This window comes from Oncorhynchus nerka, linkage group LG11 (assembly GCF_034236695.1).
Source record: "Oncorhynchus nerka isolate Pitt River linkage group LG11, Oner_Uvic_2.0, whole genome shotgun sequence".
In the NCBI taxonomy this organism is placed as follows: domain Eukaryota; kingdom Metazoa; phylum Chordata; class Actinopteri; order Salmoniformes; family Salmonidae; genus Oncorhynchus; species Oncorhynchus nerka.
The window spans coordinates 52,049,043-52,058,800 of NC_088406.1; the positions used below are offsets into that span (position 1 = coordinate 52,049,043).

The 9,758-nt window shown below is 43.9% G+C and overlaps 1 protein-coding gene across 1 annotated transcript in view; it reads right to left on the reverse strand.

Annotated features, from left to right (window-relative positions):
• cbl (Cbl proto-oncogene, E3 ubiquitin protein ligase) overlaps nucleotides 1–1,656 on the reverse strand; it is a 53,640-nt gene extending 51,984 nt beyond the window's left edge. The window contains exon 1 of the mRNA XM_029673201.2: nucleotides 894–1,656. Within this exon, the coding sequence (XP_029529061.2) occupies nucleotides 894–1,037 (144 nt within the window). The 5' untranslated portion in view covers nucleotides 1,038–1,656. The remainder of the gene's footprint in view (nucleotides 1–893) is intronic.
• Nucleotides 1,657–9,758: the final 8,102 nt, after the last annotated feature.

The following is a 9,758-nucleotide window of genomic DNA, read 5'->3' on the forward strand; positions in this document are numbered from 1 at the left end:
AAACAAACATAAAAAGCTGTCTTGTCCTCTGAATCACTGTGATAATTCAGTGTGAATTACACAGGAAACTAGGGGTCAGCCAGCTACATTTTTCAAAGAAGTGATGCTGTAAATGTAGCTAATTCTTTATTATGCTCACATGTATTAATTTCATTGCTGCACATTTACTCTGGATTTCAGGGGCCACAGCTAAGTGTTGGACTCGAGCAGTTAGATTGTTGGCACATTGTTTAGACAATGATTGTGTTTCATATCTGATCATACAGTTGACAGATTCAAATCTCATTTAGCTAGCTAAATATCACATTTTACAACCTTATTGAACAACTTTGTCAATGGGATGGATCTTGTTCTAAACAGTAAAATATAGCTCGGTGGGTATGATCAAAACCCAAGCCTAACTTTGCTCAGCTAGCTACTACTCAGCTAGCTACTATTTTCATGACCCTAATCTGGGATGATGATTGAGTCACCATCCCCATGCACACGAGATTATATTGGTCAATGTTGCTAACTAATGTTAATTGGCTAGCTAGTTGCCTAGGTAGCTGGCCAATGTAGCTAGCAATCCAGACACCAGCATTAAACTAACTAGTTACAACCATATAGCCAGTTCTAGCTACCTTCAGCCATCTACATATTCTACAGATGAATACAATATATTATAGATCATTAACGTTAGCTAGCTACCACCTTCTCTACTATTCGGCGTAGCCTAGCTGGTCGGTGTACCCCTAGCTAACTAATTTTTATCTAGCTGGCTAGAAACTGTCTCGTTAGCGAGGAAGCTAGCCAGCAAATTAGCTCAAGTTAGCTAAGCTAACTTCCTGGGCCACTGATCATCAGCTGGGTACTGTAGCTAGATAGATATTCTCCGACTGCTAGTCACCCACCTTGTCCATTAGTTTCCAGCATTTCTCCACCGTCTTTTTGTCCACGGCCCCAGGTTGGTGATGGGAATGGAGGTGGTGATGGGGCTGAAACGCGTCCTTCATCATCCCGATCAGTCCTCCGCCTTTCTTCAGATTTCCTGCCATATTAGGCTCCACTAGGGTCGGCCAGAGCGACAGTCAATGCTGGGGGGGGCCGCCCTCCTTCCCCAGTCAGACTGAGCAAAAACCGGCACCCCCCGGGGAAGACAGCGCCCGAGTCGGATTCGAGCGAAGGTCCGTCGGGGGGTGGGAGAAGGGAGTTCTATTGAAACAAGGATCCCATTAACCCCCCCACCAGTGGTTGTATCGAGCCTCGACGACAGTGGGGGCAAACTGCAGCTAGGTGCTCAAGCAAGGAATACAAACGCAGGTTGGTAAGCAAGTCAGTCGAGACCCGTCTCGTCGACTAAAAGAAGACAATGATATCGATTTGTCTACCCGTCTGGTCTTCGTGTAGATTGACCTGTATTCTCATTGACAACCCCTATATTCCCTATTCAGATGCTCGATCTCTCCGTCTGCGTTCTTCTCAGTGACGGGAAGTTCAGTGGCAGGCTGGATCCAGTCAAGATAGCTTGATAATACGCTTACTGTTGAGGTAGAAGGAAGAGCTGACGGTGGCGCCAATAAACTAAAGGGACATTTACATAGCTAACACAAATCATTAACATAGGCGGAACGGAGACGAGGTGCATAAATACATTTAGAAAAATCCACACAGGCTGCAGTCCCCCCCCTCCTCCTCCTCCTCCTCCTCCTCCTCTGTGTGCACGGCCCTTGCTCTTCCTGTTCATCCCCTTCCGTTTGCAGAACCTCTCCCTGCCCTCCCTCTTGCACAAATGTTGCCCCCCAACACCTCCTCTAACTACGCCCTCTTCGTGCGCGATCTCGAGGTGAAAATACAGGCACGCGCTTCTGTTTTAACAGTAAAATTGCATGTTCAAGAACATAATGGTCGGAAATTCCTTTCTGCCAAAAACATTTGGCTGTGTAAATTCAGACACAGGTTTTTGTTGTAAATTCCTAACAACAACTGAGGTGACATTGACCTGTGCCCGCTCCTGTGGCATGAATCATTACGTTATACTTAATGTTGTAGCCTACGTAGATGGGTACTACTTCATGATAAGTGTGCAATTGGCACTAAGAAGTGTAAGGCTATGTCTGTACCGTTGTCGTGTCATCAACTCTCTCAGATGATAATTGAGATGTTATATAACGGCAGAGGCTTTGGTTCTGAAGGTAACTGCCCTTTCCGCTACCCTCAGTGAGGTTGGATGGAGAGCATTTGTGAACAGCAGTTTTCAGTTCTTTCCACAGATTCTCGATTGGATTCAGGTCTGGACTTTGACTTGGCCATTCTAACACCTGGATATGTTTATTTTTGAACCATTCCATTGTAGATTTTGCTTTATGTTTTGGATCATTGTCTTGTTGGAAGACAAATCTCCGTCCCAGTCTCAGGTCTTTTGCAGACTCCATCAGGTTTTCTTCCAGAATGGTCCTGTATTTGGCTCCATCCATCTTCCCATCAATTTTAACCATCTTCCCTGTCCCTGCTGAAGAAAAGCAGGCCCAAACCATGATGCTGCCACCACCATGTTTGACAGTGAGGATGGTGTGTTCAGGGTGATGAGCTGTGTTGCTTTTACGCCAAACATAACGTTTTGCATTGTTGCCAAAAAGTTCCATTTTGGTTTCATCTGACCAGAGCACCTTCTTCCACATGTTTGGTGTGTCTCCCAGGTGGCTTGTGGCAAACTTTAAACAACACTTTTTATGGATATCTTTAAGAAATGGCTTTCTTCTTGCCACTCTTCCATAAAGGCCAGATTTGTGTAATATACGACTGATTGTTGTCCTATGGACAGAGTCTCCCACCTCAGCTGTAGATCTCTGCAGTTCATCCAGAGTGATCATGGGCCTCCTGGCTGCATCTCTGATCAGTCTTCTCCTTGTATGAGCTGAAAGTTTAGAGGGACGGCCAGGTCTTGGTAGATTTGCAGTGGTCTGATACTCCTTCCATTTCAATAGTATCGCTTGCACAGTGCTCCTTGGGATGTTTAAAGCTTGGGAAATCTTTTTGTATCCAAATCCGGCTTTAAACTTCTTCACAACAGTATCTCGGACCTGCCTGGTGTGTTCCTTGTTCTTCATGATGCTCTCTGCGCTTTTAACGGACCTCTGAGACTATCACAGTGCAGGTGCATTTATACGGAGACTTGATTACACACAGGTGGATTGTATTTATCATCATTAGTCATTTAGGTCAACATTGGATCATTCAGAGATCCTCACTGAACTTCTGGAGAGAGTTTGCTGCACTGAAAGTAAAGGGGCTGAATAATTTTGCACGCCCAATTTTTCAGTTTTTGAATTGTTCAAAAAGTTTGAAATATCCAATAAATGTCGTTCCACTTCATGATTGTGTCCCACTTGTTGTTGATTCTTCACAAAAAATACCGTTTTATATCTTTATGTTTGAAGCCTGAAATGTGGCAAAAGGTCGCAAAGTTCAAGGGGGCCGAATACTTTCGCAAGGCACTGTATACTCCTTCCGTGGCCTCCAACTGCTTTTAAATGCTAGTAAAACTAAATGCATGCTCTTCAACCGATTGCTGCCCGCACCCGCCCGCCTGACTAGCATCACTACTCTGGACGGTTCTGACTTAGAATATGTGGACAACTACAAGTACCTAGGTGTCTGGTTAGACTGTAAACTCTCCTTCCAGACTCACATTATGCATCTCCAATCCAAAACTAAATCTAGCATCGGCTTCCTATTTCGCAACAAAGCCTCCTTCACTCATGCTGCCAAACATACCCTCGTAAACCTGACCATCCTGCCGATCCTTGACTTCGGCGATGTCATTTGCAATCCTCTAACTGGTGCTGTGAAGGTACCTGCATCAGAGGAATTGCATGGAAGGATCAACAATGTCACTGGCATTCTCTCAGAGACAGCCTCTTAGTGACATTGGACTCTTTGGATATGATGTGTACATACATGTGTTAATAGTACCTGTAACTGAGCTTGTTAACATCATTGTTGATGTTTGTGATGACTTTGGTGAAGACCATAGGGGTATCATCAGTGAAAGGTCCTACCTTCGCAAATTACATCCTCAGATGGTCTGTGAACTCCACAGTATTTCAACTGCACTGTACACTGTACAGTACCATCGAGCATACAATACACTGTGTTACTGTAATGTGATCCATGTTTGTCACGGCGTACCTGAGATTCCAACCAGTGCTCCCAACAACACAGCATTCATATGGTTGACCTAAAGAGCCTAAGGCTGCTACACTTTGAAAGATACATTCACAAATTGTTTCCGACTTCTATAAGAAAAATGCAAAAAAACACATGTAGCATCATGTGACTCTCGGATGATAATAGATGAGGAGATAAATAGATTGTCACCAACCACTTCTGGAAATGATAGATGCACAGTTTGTGAAAATGTTTCTGTTTCTGGTAGAATTAGTTGGCATCAACACTGTGACCAAGTTATCACACTATAAAAGCCTCTTACCTGCATTCTCTCTCTTCAAGTCCTCCATCTCTTTCTTGTGGAGGCAGGGTAGCCTAGTGGTTAGAGCGTTGGACTAGTAACCGAAAGGTTGCAAGTTCATATCCCTGAGCTGACAAGGTACAAATCTGTCATTCTGCCCCTGAACAGGCAGTTAACCCACTGTTCCTAGAATTAGAATTTGTTCTTAACTGACTTGCCTAGTTAAATAATTTATTTTTAATTTTTTTTATCTTTCTCGCTAGCTGTCACTTGGTCCAGGTGGTGGGAATTACAGGGGCATTTTGTCTTTTTTCAACAGCTTTTAACCTAAATACAATGAAATGTTTTGTTTATTTCATGTTGAATTCACATTAGTTGACAACTCAACCAAATGTAAATCAAACATTGAACTGAAGTCTGTTCCCAGTGGGTATTGCCCCCTGATGGTTCTGCTGATGGTTCTGCTGCTTGGGCTGGAACTATACAAATCAAACATACTAACTCAGGGCATTGTTAAAGAGTGTCCCCAGGAGGCCTTACATTGAATTTCAGCTTCCTGCAATTACACAATTACAGGAAGTGACTTTAATTGGGGGTAATAGGGGCGGTTTTGAAGGGTTAATTGACCCAGAATCATTTTTGACCTCCACACAATGGTCTTGCAGTTCTAGAAACTAAGATCCTTGTTAGAATGAATTTTGAAGAGGATATTGGTCACATTTATTTAGATTGAAACTGCCTGTCTGTCTGTCTGTCAGTTTGTCTGCGTCTACTTGTCTGTCTGTCTGTGCCTGCCTGCATGTTTCTGTCGGTCTCCCTGTGTGTCTGCCTAACCTTCTGCCTGTCTGTCAGTTTGTCTGCGTCTACTTGTCTGTCTGTCTGTCTGTCTGTCTGTCTGTGCCTGCCTGCTTCTGCCTGCCTGCATGTTTCTGTCAGTCTCCCTGTGTGTCTGCCTAACCTTCTGCCTGTCTGTCTTTCACCAATTTACCCATTGCAGCTTTATCGCCAACTGTTTTGCATTGAATATCATGTTTGACTTACTCTGTGTCAAACCCCTTGACACATATGTATGCGTCAATATCCTGTTTGTAGAGGAGGGAGAGAGAGGAGAGAGAGAAGAGAAGAAAGATGAGTAGAGGGGTAGGGAAGGAAAGAAGAAGGTAAAGAGAATGGGGGTGGAGGAGGGAGAGAGAGACAGGGGGAGAGAGGGGAGAGAGAAACAAACACCATTGTAAATACATCCCGTATTTCTGTTTATTTATTTTCCCTTTTGTACTTTAACCATTTGCACATTGCTACAACACTGTATATAGGCCTTATATGACATTTGAATTGTCTTTATTCCAGTGGCAAATCGTGACTATTGGAGCTAGGCCCTCAGTTGCGGAAACAGATCTGACGTCATACATATAGAGAACTCGGATGCCTGTGTATACAGAGCATGACTTGAGCATGACTTGGGAACTACTACTTCAAGGTCTCAGAGCAAGTGATGTCACCAATTGAAACGCTATTTAGCGCGCACCACTGCTAACTAAGCTAGCCGTTTCACATCCGTTACAAGTACATAATGGTGAGTTCTGTTTTAAGCCGTGGCAAATCAAAATTAGGGCCATAGCTTTCCTCGAGACTTGAGAACGCAGCATTTGGAAGGTTTGGGGTTTCCCTTTGGGGGTCAAGGAGGGCAAGGAACATGAGCCTTTCATGGTCATTGGACCTGTTTCTTAGCTGAGTGACAATGTTGTCGATGATCGCAATGTGCAGCTGTTGTTACTGCCCGCGAACGTCTCCTTGCATATGTGTCCCTTGGCACTTTAGAGTCACTCACAGTGTCCTCGTAGATGGAATCAAATTGTCCTTTTCCCCCTCTCTGTGGTGTTGTAGAAGTCGTCCACCCTGGACAGGCAGAAGTGCATGTTAAACTCCCTGTTCTGAAATGTTCCAAGCAGCACGTCGGAGAATGCAAATATGGAGTATAGCAGGAAGCAGGATAGCAGGAAGCAGAACTCGAAGCTTGTCAGGTGCATCATGTATCCATCTGTGTTGTGAACGGTGTCTTCATCAAAGTGGGCGGCAGGGTAGCCTAGTGGTTAGAGCGTTGGACTAGTAACCGAAAGGTTGCAAGTTCGAATCCCCGAGCTGACAAGGTCGTTCTGCCCCTGAACAGGCAGTTAACCCACTGTTCCTAGGCCGTCATTGAAATTAAGAATTAGTTCTTAACTGACTTGCCTTGTAAAATAAAGGTAAATAATAATAATAAAAAGTCACCGTGATGCTCCACTATATATTGAATGAGTTCTGCCTTTTTTTCATACACAGCGCAAACTAAGCGTGAGGAGAAGTTCCATCGTGTTGGCGCCACTCTGGGTAGTCTTCCCTGGCATATTTCATCCATTAGTTTTGTTTGTTTTGACAGATCTCGAGAAAAACGATGCTAGGCCGCCGAGATAAGGAAAACAAGTCTTGCATTCTTTAAGTTTACCAGCACCTTGTGACATCACCAGATTAAGAGTGTGCCCATAGCAATGAATGAACAGAGCTTGCGGGATAGATTCTTTCACCTTGGCTTGTACTGTGCAGCAACCGCAAATTTGAAAAACCTTTCCTTCACACCACCACCGGTAGCGTAACGCAACACATAAGACATTTGGGCTACATTGCTGATGTCTGTCGTCTCGTCAACCATGATGGTCACAAATGGGGTTTTCTTCCATTCTTCCTTCATGACATCTGTCATTACATTCGCTATCGTGTGTATCAGGTCATTTTGGATTTAGCTGGAAGTGCCTGAGACATAGACATAGCCATAGCCAAATGGCAGTTTAACATGCTGTCATTCTCAGCCAAGAAATCCAGTATTTCCAAGTACCCTCATCATGTCCTCTGAATGCTAATTCCTGCTTGCCTAAAAACACAACCGTATGAATAATGCGCTTTAGAATCTCCCTTGTATTCCTGACTTTATCATTATGAGCAAGTGTCTCATTGCCCCGCTGCTCGTTAAGTACAAGGTCTGCTCTTGTTTCACCAAGTGTTTTTAAACTCACTGTAGCTCTCAGGTGTGAAGTTGAGTTTTGGTGTTGAAGTGCTGACTTTGTCAAACAAGCTAAATCTTTGAAACCAGTTGTCCAGGTTGAGCTGTTATCGGTGCTGAAGAGTAGGCAATTCCATCAGTAAAGCTTTTTTTGTCAGCTCACAGCCGGTTATCCACGAATAGCGCTCATAATTATTCACTTGAAAATGCCTTTCAAAACTCTTCCCTCATTGCACCAAATCATGCACTGCAGGCGTTGGTCTCCTGGCCTGTGCAAGATTGAACTTTTCGTAAAAGTTAGTCTTGAAAAGGGTGATGCTAACAATTTAGCCACCACATCATCCAGGATTACTCTCTCTGCAGTTGCCATCGCCATTGTTACATACACTTACATACACTGCAAAAAGCTAACCAGCTAGCTAGGCTCAAGTGTGAGAAAACAAGATAAGGCACTCTATTGGCTCTGAATTAGTGATGTATACTTAGGCCTTCTAGATGGCCTTGAGGCATCATACAATTGTCCCACCCAAGACATTTTGTGATTGGTTGATTCTACTGTCATTCCAAAATGCTGCTCTAATTGAAGTTAATGTCAATGACGTTGGCTGGTGCCTTCTATTCAAAGCCTGAGGGCCTAGCCAATGAGTGTTGAGCCCAGCTAAATGATTTCTACCAAGAGACTACCAAAGAAAAATATATATTTTCTGTTGGATATTAACCCTTCTTTTTCCAACACAAACTGAAGAAATGACAAATGATAATATATAAAAATAGATACAGATTAGTATCTATCCTTATGCCCTCCCCACTGCTTTATTCTTTTGGAACTTCTGTGAGTGTAATGTTTACTGTTCATTTGAATGGTTTATTATCTATTTCACTTGCTTTGGCAATGTTAACATATGTTTCCCATGCCAATAAAGCCCTTGAATTGAACTGAATTGAAAGGAAGAGGGTGAAGGAGGGAGGTGGGAGAGAGAGTCAACAGACAGAGAGAGAGAGATGAAGGAGGGAGAGTGAGGAGAGGGTGAATGATGGAGGGGGAGAGAAAGAAGGAAGGGGAGAGAGAGCGATAGGGAGGTAGGAGGGGGAAAGAGAGCGATAGAAAAGAGAGGGGGGGTAAAGAGTAGGTAGAGCGAAGTGGAGGGAGGGCGAGAGAGAAGAGAGAGACGGAGCTAGGGTGGATAAGGGAATAGAGAGAGAGAGAGAGAGAGAGTATGCTTGTCTGCAAGACTCATCTTTTTATATTTTGTATTGTATTGACACAGTGCCTTCGGAAAGTATTGAGACCCCTTGACTTTTTCCACATTTTGTTACGTTACAGCTTTATTGTAAAATGTATGATCTATTTTTTATCCCTCATCGATCTACACACAATATCCCACAATGACAAAGCCAAAACAGGTTTTTAGACATTGTTAATTATGAAAAAAATAACAACTGAAATATCACATTTACCTAAATATTCAGACCTTTTATCAAGGATCTCTCTATACTTTGCTCCGTTCATCTTTGCCTCGATCCTGACTAGTCTCCCAGTCCTTGCCGCTGAAAACATCCCCACAGCATGATGCTGCCACCACAATGCTTCACTGTAGGGATGGTTCCAGGTTTCGTACAGATGTGACGCTTGACATTCAGGCCAAAGAGTTCAATCTTGGTTTCATCAGACCAGAGAATCTTGTTTCTCATGGTCTGAGAGTCTTTAGGTGCCTTTTGGCAAACTCCAAGCGGACTGTCTTATGCCTTTTACTGAGGAGTGGCTTCAGTCTGGTCACTCTACCATAAAGTCCTGATTGGTGGAGTGCTGCAGAGATGATTGTCCTTCTGGAAGGTTCTTCCATCTCCACAGAGGAACTATAGAGCTCTATCAGAGGGACCATCAGGGTCTTGGTCACCTCCCAGACCAAGGCCCTTCTCCCCCGATTGCTCAGTTTGGCCGGGTGGCCAGTTCTAGAAAGAGTCTTGGTAGTTTCAAACTTATTCCATTTAAGAATGATGGAGGCCACTGTGTTCTTTGAGATCTTCAATGCTGCAGACATTTTTTTGTCATCCTTCCCCAGATCTGTGCCTCGACACAATCCTGTCTCAGAGCTCTACGGACAATTCCTTCGACCTCATGGCTTGGTTTTTGCTCTGACATGCGTTGTCAATTGTGGGTCCTTATATAGTGTCATGACTACACATGAGGATCACAATGGGTCAGATCAGCTTGGCAATGGCTGACAATCAGCAGACCCTCTCCCAACCACAAAAGGGGGGGAGGAGGGAACG